At 43.5% G+C, this 12,703-nt stretch overlaps 1 protein-coding gene across 1 annotated transcript in view; it reads right to left on the bottom strand.

Moving 5' to 3' along the window:
• Positions 1–291: 291 nt before the first annotated feature.
• Positions 292–12,703, bottom strand: part of Fat4 (FAT atypical cadherin 4) — a 123,461-nt gene continuing 111,049 nt past the window's right edge. The window contains exons 14-18 of the mRNA XM_021195709.2: positions 12,282–12,461; positions 11,350–11,474; positions 9,612–9,829; positions 4,905–5,166; positions 292–3,298 (exon numbers count right to left, since the gene is read on the bottom strand). Coding sequence (XP_021051368.1) covers positions 1,437–3,298; positions 4,905–5,166; positions 9,612–9,829; positions 11,350–11,474; positions 12,282–12,461 — 2,647 coding nt within the window. The 3' untranslated portion in view covers positions 292–1,436. The remainder of the gene's footprint in view (positions 3,299–4,904; positions 5,167–9,611; positions 9,830–11,349; positions 11,475–12,281; positions 12,462–12,703) is intronic.

The raw sequence follows: 12,703 nt of genomic DNA, 5'->3' as shown, positions 1-12,703 counted from the left end.
GGGCTCACACTGTTGGTCCCCCAGGACCTCACTAGCTAAATTCAGCTTCCTACAGGGAAGTCCCCAGTAAGCAGAAATGCACTGGGTGGCTTTAGGATGTCTTTGCTAGCTGTTATCCACAGATCTGATTTTTAGCACTAAGTGGTATGACCTCTATAAGTTTATCTTGTTTTATGTCTCTCTAACTATATATATATATATATATATATATATATATATATATATATATATTCAATTGCTCACATTAAGACAGAGAAAGGTAGAAACTGATACTCACCCTAGGACACAGTATTTTAAATAAATATTTTAATTCTATTGTTGGCATTTACAGGTAGAAAGCATACAGTATGTTACAGATATCAAACTGTGAAAATATGAATGTTACATAAGTAACAAATGTAAAAAACACATTTTCTTACCTTCCCTGAAAGCAAGAAAAGTTTCCGGCATAGGAAAATATCAGTATCAAAACCACAGCTCAGGTGTAAAAAAAAAAAAGTTTTACACAATATTAAAAAAATGATCTACAAAACGACAGAAAGTAAGAAACATTGCAATCTGACTTTATATAAATTATAAAAACTGGGAACTGGGTACTTGGGGTAAATGTTGAATGGATAGAAAATAAAACCAATTAGGGCCTGCATAGGTCAATTTGTTACAATGTTAAAAGCATAGAACTTTTTTCTTCAATAAATAACTTTAAAAATTGTCTCTTAGAAGTGCGCTGAGAATGTTATCCTGGAAGAGGAAAGGTGGCAGTGTTCTGGGGACAGTATGTGGTCATCTTGTTCTTCCTGGAAGCCTGAGGTAAGTCAGGAGGCCATGACTGTTCGCACAGAGACACACAAGTGTCAACACAGTTTTTAAGAAAGCTTTAAAGTGCGGAACAAAATGACTTATTCTTAGTACCCACCGTCATGTAAAACAAGCCCTTATTGTGTCTGAGCAACATCACATATGAATCTATTCATTTGAAGAATGTTAACGTGCAGTCTTTTCATCCCTCCAAGGTGGGAAGAGCTCCTTCCTGCACTTTACACAGGTTGGTTCAACTTAAATGCTCTTGCAAGGCAAAACACAACCGTAACACTACAATGGAAACAAGCAACCTCACTGTGAGAGAACAAGCTCAAGTCTACAACTGCAATGGTATAAACTGCAAAAAAACCACAAACCAAACACAAAGCAAAACTTCCCAGTGTTGCATGCCCCAAAACTCATCACAAAACACGACGCATGCAGGAGGACCATTCCATTCCACTGAGCACATTTAAATTAAAAGAGTCAGTCATTTGGAGTCTATGTGAGCAGCTTTGTGGTTAATTTTAAATGCATCCCTGGCCACCGGTCTATACTGGCCTATTTTACAAAGGTGACCCCCGCAGGTGGGAAGCCACACTGTGCTTTGAGTGTTTCTTGCCCACACATACACCTCACACATACTGTTCTGCCTCCCCATCTTTGGCGGCTGGTTTAGCTGCCCCACTTTTACCTTCTTCGTTACCAGCTGCTTTTTCTGGGAGAGAGGCCAAATCTTTAAAGACATCCACATAGTGACCAAAGCCTGGGCCCCAGTTCAAAAGGTTGTCCCAGTTGAAGTTGCCTGCCTGCTGCCCCAGCTTCAGGGTGCTGTCTGCAGCCCCAGACGCTGCTGCAGGGGTACCCACTGGTCCCCCTTCAGCCCTGCGTCCATGGTACCTTCTGGGTTTCAGTCTGGCTCCATAATTATCTTCGTCATCTGCATCGGATTCGTTGACTTGAGATAACTTGGGCATCCTGGAAGTGTAGACCACGGGCTTCTCCCTGTCGTATTCCATTTCTGAGCACGTGAAAGAATCATGGGAGTCACTGTCAGAAGACGATTCTGGGGCAGGGATGCCATCTGCTGGGTTCCTGGTTCTGGACAGGGGTCTTCTACAGTCTTCTTCAGAAGAGGACCTCCCATGGTCTGCACTGCAGATGCTGGGGTTTCTGGGACGAGGGGTGTTGAGCCTCTCTACCTCCTCGATGGAGAGTCCCACGGGAGGAGAAGATTCTAGAGGGATCTGTGCTATGGGCTGCTTGAGGCGACTCCCTGGTCTCGAACCATGAGATGCCATGGCCTGAGGGCTCTTACTTCTTCTCCCTAGCCTGGTGGCATAGTTGAACATGCCAGGCTGGCAGGGGTCCCCATGCATTTCCAGAGTACCCCCATCCCTCAGAGGAAGGTGAAGTTCCCGGGCTGGGCTGTTCCTGTAGAAGGCAGATGGTTTGGAGAAAGGAGCTGGGCTGTGCCTGGACAGAGGGTTGGGAGTGGGGCAGGCCGAGTGGCTGAGGGAGCTGGTTCTTAACCCCTGGCCATATGAAGAAGGCTGGTAGGTCAGACTGCTTGCTCCCAAGGGCATAGGGGACTGCCTGGCGAAGCCCAGAGGACTGTGCCTCTGGATGGAAAACTTAGGTGTGTGGCTTCGGAACTGTTTGTAGTGCTGGATGATGTCTGCATCTGAGGGCGCGATACTGCTGGCATTGTCGATGTCATAGTGCTCAATCTCCTGCTCTGGGGAAGCCAGCGGGGCACTGGGGATGGTCTCTGAGTTGTGGGGGATGTCAGTCTCATCGAAGATTAGATAGGGATTCTCTCGCTCTATGATGTCTGGCTTGGGATTCCCCTCAGGTTGCTTCCTAACAGCTAGGTCATCCCCATAGGGAGGGATGTTGTCTGGGTCATCAAAAGCTACATTCTCACTGCCCTTCTTCTTCTTCTCCTTCGGCTTCTTCTCCTCTTTGGGGTTTTTGGGCATCTTTCCCCTGCACTGGTTGCATAGAATCAAACTGAGGACGAGTAGCGCAAGGGCTGTGGCACAGCTGCCCACAATTGCAGGCACCGCCCAAAGAGGTAAGGAGATCTCATCTGGACCCTGACTCTGGACACACACGTGTCCCCCGGGACTTCCAGCCTTGCACACCTTGCCCTGAGGACAGAGAACACCGAGGCAGGCCACCACCGTCTCACAGGTCCTCCCCGTGTGCGACTCCGGACAGCTGCAAGTGTAGCCAGAGAGCAGACCTGGTTCACAGCTACCTCCATTCTGGCAAGGGTGGGATGCGCAGTCACCAGGAGGGACACATTTGTAGGCATACCACTGGTTGATACACAGAAGATCGCCCCAGCAGGGGTTGCTGGCACAGATGTTGGGGCCCCGACAACCTATCTTCACTGAAGGGTCGGTTTTGGAGATGGAAGCCAAGCTGTGCTTCCCACTGAAGGGGAGGCTCTCTCCGCCATAGAGCACTGAGGCGATGCAGCCATTAAAACCTGTCAGGGCGATAGAGTAGGAGGAAATTTAGAGAAACGTAACCACTTCTGAGTGCTAAGATAGGAGGAAGAGAAGCCCCTACAGCCACCCAAGAGTTTCTCAGCCATGCTCCAACTCAAAGATGGGGAATGCATGTCCTCTGCGGATAACCCAGATCCATGTAGTTTGGTAACACATGGGAAGAATCAGAATGTTTAGGAAGGTCTCCTCAGCCAGAATCGTCTTGACCCTTCTCTCTCTATTCATCCATTTGACAATTTATCTGTTTATTGGTTTGATTCTTACAGACCAAAGACCAAGAGTTACTACGAGATCAAATTTATTTTATGAACACCAGAAAGAGCAAAATCAAGTCCAATTGCTACAACTGCAAGACCATGGGGTGTGCAATCACTGACCATATGCCTTCCGAACAGCCAAGTATGGGTCCTTGTGAATCAGAAGAAAAATCTTGCCCATAGTGTTTGGGGATTTCCCAGGATGGGGAGGTAACTGGGACATACAATGTTGCAAATTGTCAGGATTCAGGAGTCAGAAAACAAAAATATCCCATCTTATCTATACCCACCACCACTCCACTCACGCGCATGGGGGTGACATCTCTAGCCCAGGTCTATGCTGAGTCCCTCAAATCTGTTTGATGCCCTTCAAAGGTGCTTCAACTCCATTTGTTCCATAGCAAACCCCAAGATTCCCTGAGATCTGCCTCTCTATTCTTTTCTACAGCCCTATTCCTTGGTAGCACTAAGTTGGTTTGAGATGGAAAGTCAGAATTCTCCCGGATCTTTACTGAAGATGGCCTCCAGACTACTTTGGGTCCATTTACTTGGATGTCGCACCTTGGCCATCCCATTAAGACAAAATCTTTCCATAATGCAGTGCTTCCCAGAGTCTGGCTGCTAACAACTCGTCCTGGGAGTCCTCCCCAGTTCATCCTCATAAACAGCCTGAAAGATGGTCAATACTATGGCATGCTTAACTGCAATACTCATTAAAATCTTAATTACTCTTCACTGTTCTGTACGTGAAATAATTAAGTCCACTCTCTCCAGCCAGAACACCCTCTTTTATCCCCCAGTTTCATTATCTGCCTTTGTGCTCACATTTTCCATCCTTCTGACTTAAGAGCACATGGGTTTCTGCATTTCCCTTTGTACCACTGACCTAAGGTAACATCTACACCCTGTGAGGACCTGGTGGCTATTCCTTACCTTGGTTTCCTGTGTTACTTGGGGAGACTGGCTTTGATGAACACAGGAGGGAATAGACAGTGGCCCCGAGGACACACCAAGCATCAGAGCAGCCCATGCTTAAATCAGATCTCAGCAGCATAGGCGAAAGCCATTAATGGAAGTGATAGTGCCCTGATCCCAATCTCTCGAAAGACAGTTGTGTTGATGAGGAGACTCATAACCACAGTGTCAGAAATTCAACCAATTTTGTAAAAACCACACTGTGATGCAATTACTCTGTGGAAGTAAGTCGTAGAATATAAACTGAATTTTACCCCCATCCTACCTCCTTTGCTACGAACATCACCTACACTTTGAAGAGCAGATTTTTTCCCCTTGGTTTATCATCCTCCTGGATATGCTAGACATTTACCTGTCTGGGTGTCTCGATGGGCTTGGTTGGGGGGGATTCCTCCCAGAGACATGGAAAGCACCTCGATGCCACCGAAGTCCTGCGTGGGGTGGACGATGTCCCTGTTGTGTATCCTATCTACAGACAGCAGGGTGCTGCTCCCATTCTTTGAGATCCGGAAGGTGTGCCAGTGGCCATCTGCAATGTATGCTTCTGGAATGATTCGCTCCACTTTCCCAGCAACACCTGCGTCTGACGTAAAGTGCACTTTGCCATTCTTAATCTGGAAGTTGCGTTAAAAAACCAGGCACAGGTCAAACATGATATCCTTAAATATGAAAATGATCAAACATGATGTCCTTAAATACGAAAATGATGTATTTAAAATATTTACCAACTTAAAGGAGTTGAAACGAATGAGGAATCTGTGGCAATACAATGTACTCGCCAATGTCATGGTAATTATAGACAACATAACTGCTTATTTACTAATTCTAACAGGTTTTGACTCTATAAGTAGTTTCCTGAGGGGTATGTAATTTTCCAGAACAAAGCTGAAATCCTGAAGTGGCTAGGTATAACTAAATAACTGACACTAATTGTACTAATTGTGATTATCTATTTCAAGGACAGAGGGAAGCATGCTAAATCACTAAGTTTCATTTTTTAAAAAATGAAAAAGGCCACAACAGTCTTTTAAAAAAATAAAAACAAAATCTTTCAATACCAAAAAGCGATTAGGAAGCTACAAAGGCAGAGCAGTTGGAAAAACAATGACAAAGGTAGCTATTCCTCTGTGTCCCACAACACTGGAATTTTAAGGAAAAAATGGGATTCATAATTTCATTTCCAAGGTGGAATACCATAAAGTAACAGGGGATCTGGCCAGGACTTCACTACAGCTGTCTCTTCAATTCATCTGAAGGAGTGTGATGTCTTTCAGCTCACCCACTAGAGCACTGGGTAACAGGACACTCCAGTTTCCAACTCAGAAGTTTCCAGTATTATGAGCTGATCCTTCAGAAAATGAATAATTTGTAAGGCAAGATGAGCCCATGGGTCAAAGAGCCCTTCCCATCCCTGCTGCCAGATAGGACTGCTAGCCAGGCAAAGAAATGCAGTGGGCCAGGAGTGACTGAAGGGAAAGCATGGATCAGTTCTGTGTGTCGCTCAGCTCAGACACTATGTCCATATGCAAGGACAACTTCCCGGAACACTGTAAATCCCTTCATCTGTGTTTTGTAGAGAACTCATGTCACACAGTTACATATACCAATCAGATAGTAATATTTTAATGTGATAAATTGAGACAAAAAATATTTTTTTGTAGCCTGGGAGTTGGATCCGTGTGTAAACGTGCTTCTTTATAGGCAAGAAGACCTGAGTTCAAATCCCCCAAACCCACATAAAAAGCTGGGCACAGCCACATGACTCCAGCACCCATGGGGAGGATCTTGGGAGTTTTCTTGCTAGACAGCTTAGCAATATGTGAGGCTTCCAGTTCAATAGCTGTCTTTTGTGAGGCTATCCCAGTGCCTGGCAAACACAGAAGTGGATGCTCACAGTCAGCTATTGGATGGAACACAGGGCCCCCAATGGAGGAGCTACAGAAAGTACCCAAGGAACTGAAGGGGGCTGCAACCCTGTAGGTGCAACAACAACATGAACTAACCAGTCCCCCCCCCCCCTGAGCTTGTGCATAGGCAGAAAATGGTCTAGTCAGCCATTATTGGGAAGAGAGGCCCCTTGGTCTTGCAAACTTTATATGCCCCAGTACAGGGGAACACCAGGGCTAAGAAGTGGGAGTGGGTGGGTAGGGGAGCCGGTGGGGGGGGAGGGTATAGGGGACTTTCAGGATAGCATTTGAAATGTAAATGAAGTAAATACCTAATAAAAAATTGGGGAAAAAAAAGGGACCCATCCAATGCAATAAGGCAGAGAAAAAAATGGAAGAAGAAAGGAAGTGTCATGCTGTGGCCTGCAGCATATGCATCTCTCTTATGTGCAAACACCATACACTCACACACCGCAGATCTGTATGTAAACGTAATATGCATATACAAATTAAATTATCAGAGCAGAACCATTCTAGAATTCTCCCCTCGGTTATTCTAACTATATCCTCAAACACTCAACCACCCGGAACCTTAGGGCACTAACGTGTGTGTGTGTGTGTGTGTGTGTGAGAGAGAGAGAGAGAGAGAGAGAGAAAGACAGACAGACAGACAGACATTTAGTCAGACAGACAGACAAAGAGGGAGGAAGTTCAATAAATGAAGAGTTTAAGAAATGGCTAGAAGGTGAGCCAAAAGAAACAAAACCCATGGTTCGTGGATGACCGGCAGCTGACATTAGAAGAGCACATTCTGTCCCAGCCTTCCTCAAGGGCACTGCAGCAGTCCCCCTTGCCTCTGGCCCAGTACAGCTACGTTCTGAGTCCATTTTGCTCTTTTTTTTTCCTGACTGCTTTTTCCTTTTCTACTTATCTCACCTGCCAAGCTCCTTAGTTTTAAAAACTTTGCTGCTCACAATTTTCTCACTAAATGTCATGGCTGCTAATTACTGGTTGCTTTGCCCAATTCTTCTTTAGTTCTGTGACACCACGTTGAGGAGGCACAAGCTGGCATCCTATTAAATTTCACAGTGACAAAGACCGACCCTAACATTCAGCTGCTTCTTTACAGAAGCTCTCACTTCTTCAACCATGTTATATGTCTTCTGAATGTCTTGGCTGAAGGAGACTGCAGATAGCAATGTGTCATATGTCATTTAAATGGCATCTGGACTTGGAAGCAGTGTCACAGATAATCTCATGCAAAAACCATAGTGTGGCCTCTCAGAATGGAGGGACTTTGAGCAGCGTCCACTCAGTGTCCCCTCCCTCCAAGGAATGGTGCTCTAGGAAGTGAAATCCAATCTCTTTAGCTCCTGATTCTTTAGGCCAGGGCTCTCAGTATCTTCCATCTTCATTGCTTCTAATTTGCTTTTGAATATAAATTATAAACAGTACATATTGAGCACACTTCAAATACCTCTTTGTTTCACAATGTATATTAATTGATGAACCAGGACATTTGTCTAAGTAATGAAGGTAAAGTGAAAATTCGAAGATATCCTGAATCGGGGACTTGTCTCAGACACCACACTGACATTTCTGACCACACAGTTCTCCACTGGGGTGCTATTTGTGTCATAGGGTGCTCAACTCTAATCTCTAGCAAGAATGTGGTAGTAGCACCATCGCCCCTCCAATAAGCTACATCTCCAAACACTGCTGAGTTACCGTAGGAGGTAACTCCACCTAGAAACTCATGCCTTGAGGAAGATACAAGTAGATCACCAGGAAAACGTGAGTCTTTTGTGTGCCTTACTGAAAACCGACACCTAAGGTACAGCGGGGAGAATTGGCTGCACAGAAAAACCTGGAAAACCATAACCTAAAATTTAATGATAAACATCAATTTCATTTTTAATATTATTTGTGAATTAAATCAAGTAACTGCTAATACTGTTCTATGTGTTTCAAAATTTTCATAGGGAAAATAAGTTAGTGAGCATGGGTTTGTTGTAAGAATTTTCTAAAGCCAATACAAAAGTATCAATAAAATTATAAAACACAGAATGATCTTGTAAAACAGTTGATAGAACTAAATACTAGATATCATAGGTGAATTGGTGCTATTATCTACATATGAAAGACTGTGGTTGTCATTTTCAGACTCTTAGAAGGTCACCGGGGTGGGAAAAGGCTCATGGCTATGAATAACTGTTTTTTACTTCTAGCCATAGTGAGGAAATGTGAGGGAAAAGCCCAGAGAGAAATCCACTCTTCTTGTTGAATACATATTTTGAAAGTTATTGTTTTGAGTTTTTTATTTTATCTAAAGTGGACAGAGAAATGGCTCAGTGCTTGGTGTACAAGTGTAAGAGCCCAAGTTTGGAACCCTAGCACCATGGCAATAGCTGCGAAGGAGTCAAGCAAATCCTAAATGCACGGGGTCAGCTAGAAAGCAGACCTGTGAAGTCCAGGCACAAAGAGAGACCCTGTTCCAAGGGAATAAGGAGGAAAATGCTAGGAGAACACCTCATGTCCTTCTCTGTCTCCATAGAACTGAGAATACATCCCTCACACAGATTCCTGCCTCCCCCCTCCTCCCCGTCCCCCAACACGCACCTCTCCCTTTCTCTCTCCCTCTCATTAAAATTTATTTGAAGAGACAAAAAGAAATTTTACTTGCAATAAATACCAAATACATTTAACTTCATAGATTGTTCCTAGGTGATGAATGAAAAGCATGTTTCAGAAAAAAGTCAGATAATTTCTAAAACCTTATTCTAATCTTTGCATTTAACCTCTGTTAGCAGTGGTTAAAGTAATTCTTGATGGATAGCAATTCTTCATAATCAACGCATACTCTTCATGCTTTCTTTGGCTTACACTGGGAGGGAAAGCAATGATGATTTTTATCAGGCAGACATCCTGGCCTACCTGACAGTTGACTCTATTCTAAAATAAGATGAAACTGTTTAAGAACTGGGACTCTCAGATTTTTTTCCCCTCTGGTTCAGACCCTGGGAACATTTAAGGGGGGGTTAGTACTGGATTTTTGCCAAGCATGGACCAGAACTCTAAGACTGTACAGAAGAGGACAGAATTTGTTGGAGAAGTGACTGTGCCCCCAGAGCTGTTAGGAATCGTCTGATGGGTAACTGTGACACCTTTCTCACCTTCACTGTGGTATAATTGCTGCTTTCCTGGATATGGATCAAAATACCATTCTCACTCCGAGTCCTGAATTTTACTTCCAGGCTATTGACCCCAAAAGGCTCCAATGTGGTGTCCCGTATGCTCTGTGTCAGCAAGTATTCCCGCTTTTCACTCTGGCTCATGTGGTAGTCCAGGCGTCCTTTGCCTTCTAGTGACAAGGCAGTGTCTGGAGTGACAGCTGAAAGCCAAGAAGAAAGGGGTAAATTGAAGGCACTCTCTGGACTGTTTAGAGCATTCTTCCGAGTATTAGAAATGGCAAAACCTCAAGTTTCTAAAGCCACTGTCCCTGGTCCTCCTCTGAGAAAACAAGTTCCATTTGTGAATAATTGTACAAGTATACCTCCAATGGTTGAGTCCTTTTTGGATGTGTGAAACATAAAACGCTTGATGACAATCATTAATTACTTGGGGACTCATCATCCAAACTCTTTGCTGTGGGACAGAAAGCCTGGACATGGCACACACAACTAACTGCTAAGAGGCACAACTCAAAACTTGACCCAATTTCAATGCATTCCTGAAATTATTAAGCAAATATACTTTTACAGTTGGAAACCTTTGACTCTTTATGCCCTCTTGTCTCCGATTTTTAGAATTATGGACCCTCAAAAAGAAGCGTCTAATCAAAGATTTCCGCTTCTAACCCCCCTCTACCTGAAGCCATCATCATGAATAGCACATCACCAGAGCTGATGAAAGACTCCCTAGTCCAGAAGTCAAAAGTCAACATTGCCATAACCAATAACATAACTCAGGAAGGGACACTGGAGAAATGGAAAGGGGGTAACTCTGCCCCGGGGGGTACACTCTACACACAGAATAACACAGGCAGAATTATTTCTAGGTTTACAAAACTGAGTCTCAGGGCAGCTCACTGAAGAAATATCACTTTAGCCAGGATGCTAAGATACATCTATGCTGTCTGCCTCTAATATCTCCTTTATTATAATATATTCCAAGGCTATCACTCATTTCTCATTATTCTCTATTACAGTAGCAAGAAATGGTTCCTTTAAAGGTCATCAGGTGCTTGTGGCCGAATTAAGTAATAATCTAGTCATTCATTTCAAAATAAAGCAATTCTAAATAAAGAGGCCATAAGGGCTCGGGGTACGATAGAATACACAGCTTTCAATTACGGAGCAATTCTTTGCTGATGGCTCTAATATTACAGATGTCTTGATCACCATAAGATTTGGGCTTACGTGGAAAGTCATTAGTGAGCAGACTGAGGTGGTACTACTCAAAACCCACTTAAGTTAAAATAGACTGGGAGTTTATTTTTAACACATTAATGATTAATGATTTAGAGCTGGGCATTATTCAGTGATACAGCATGTACATTTTTTTCCTGCCAGATATAAAACATGTGACCAGAGAAATATCACTAGACCTTAGATAATATTGATCTACAACCTCAATATAGTTGCTGAAGTTTTAGAGTCTCTAACTACCTGATATATATGACATAAAGTAAACCATGATACATTTATAAAGTAAAACTAAGAATTTAGTTAAGTGCAGTTATTTGACCCTTCAGATAAGAGGCCAGTTTATAAATGTCGTTGTATTTTATCCCATTTTAAATACTTATTAATGACCATGTTAGACTCCAAATGCAGTAACATGCTTAGGCACATATATAAATGATTTCTGGGGCTGCAATGACACCCTGTGAAGGTGAAAATGGCGACCTACATTTTTCACAGTACTTCCCAGTCAGGCCCTCCATGCACTGACACTGTTGCCATGACCAGAAGTCCACACAGGTGCCACCATGCTGGCAGGGGTTGCGAGCACACGTGCCTTCTAATCTAGGACACCTACAAGAGAGTCATAGAAAGGAGGGATGAAGCACCAAACTGGAGGAAGGAAACTTGTCTTGAAGCAGACATGGACTGATCAACAGGCTTAATAGAAGGCTTGCAGGACAGGAAGGGACTTGTGCCAGCTACCTTGCAGCTATTAATGACATAGAACCTCATAACACAGTCTAACTCACACTAAAGATGAAAGCTAAACAAAATATTTTATACAATGATAATCAAGGTGCCAACTTCTATAAGGGCATAATGGTCCAGAAGTCCTTGGTTAGCGTGGTTCAGTGTAACATGTTAACTTAGGCCCACAAGTACTCCACAAAGACACTTGTAATCCAGTCTTATTCATTGCCCATTTATAAGCCGGGTATGACAACAGCCATGTATATAATGAGATGAAATAAATACACATACTCATGGAGAACAGCTTCTTTACACCAAGGCACTAACAGACAATAAGGAGAAATGTGTTTGTGTAGTTCATTAGCAGAGCTCTTCTGTATAAATTTAAGAGCATATGAGCACATGGGCTCCTGTATCTTCAGATTCAGGATAAGGGAAGGATTCTGTATTGCGGTCTCAAGGGATGGTGACATTTAAGATCATTCCATACTGAGGGACGAGCAGTGTGAACTCGGAACACTGAATGTGGGAAACAGCAGGGATAGACTGACCAGAAAAAGGGTGCAAACAAGTTACATGTCAGGCCACATCACAGAAGCCCTGTCAATCAGGAAAGGTCTCAACTGGAGCCTTTGGATGCTCAATGTCTATATTTGCATTGTTGAATAATAAGAAATAAAATCTTACTGATCAAGAATGCCTTGTGCTGTCAGAGCCTGGCTGGGCTCCAGGGGTCGTCCATTGACAGCGAACTCCATTATACAGCCCACAAAATCGTGGCTCTCCACATGCCCCCTCCTCTGAAGGATTGGCTCTAGTGATCTGATTCCTCCAACAGTGACTCGGTTTGGCTGAACATCAAGAGTCCTACATGAACACAAAAGGATAAAGATCTCAAAACCCACAGGGCACATTTCACTCAATTACTTAGCTTCTTGGGAATGAGCATCAAAGACAACACCTATCTTCAAAGCTCATGCTCCCAGGATCTCTGGTTCTTCATATTAAAAAACATCAGTGAAGCTTATGAACCTATATTTTCAATTATCAGATGCACGTGGCCATGTTGTCAGTACCAAAAAATAAGAATAATAAAAAAAAAAAAAAAA

Source organism: Mus pahari, chromosome 4 (assembly GCF_900095145.1).
Source record: "Mus pahari chromosome 4, PAHARI_EIJ_v1.1, whole genome shotgun sequence".
Classification (NCBI taxonomy): Eukaryota; Metazoa; Chordata; class Mammalia; order Rodentia; family Muridae; genus Mus; species Mus pahari.
The sequence above is the reverse complement of the archived record's forward strand: the minus strand, read 5'-3'. Positions and strand labels throughout refer to the sequence as shown.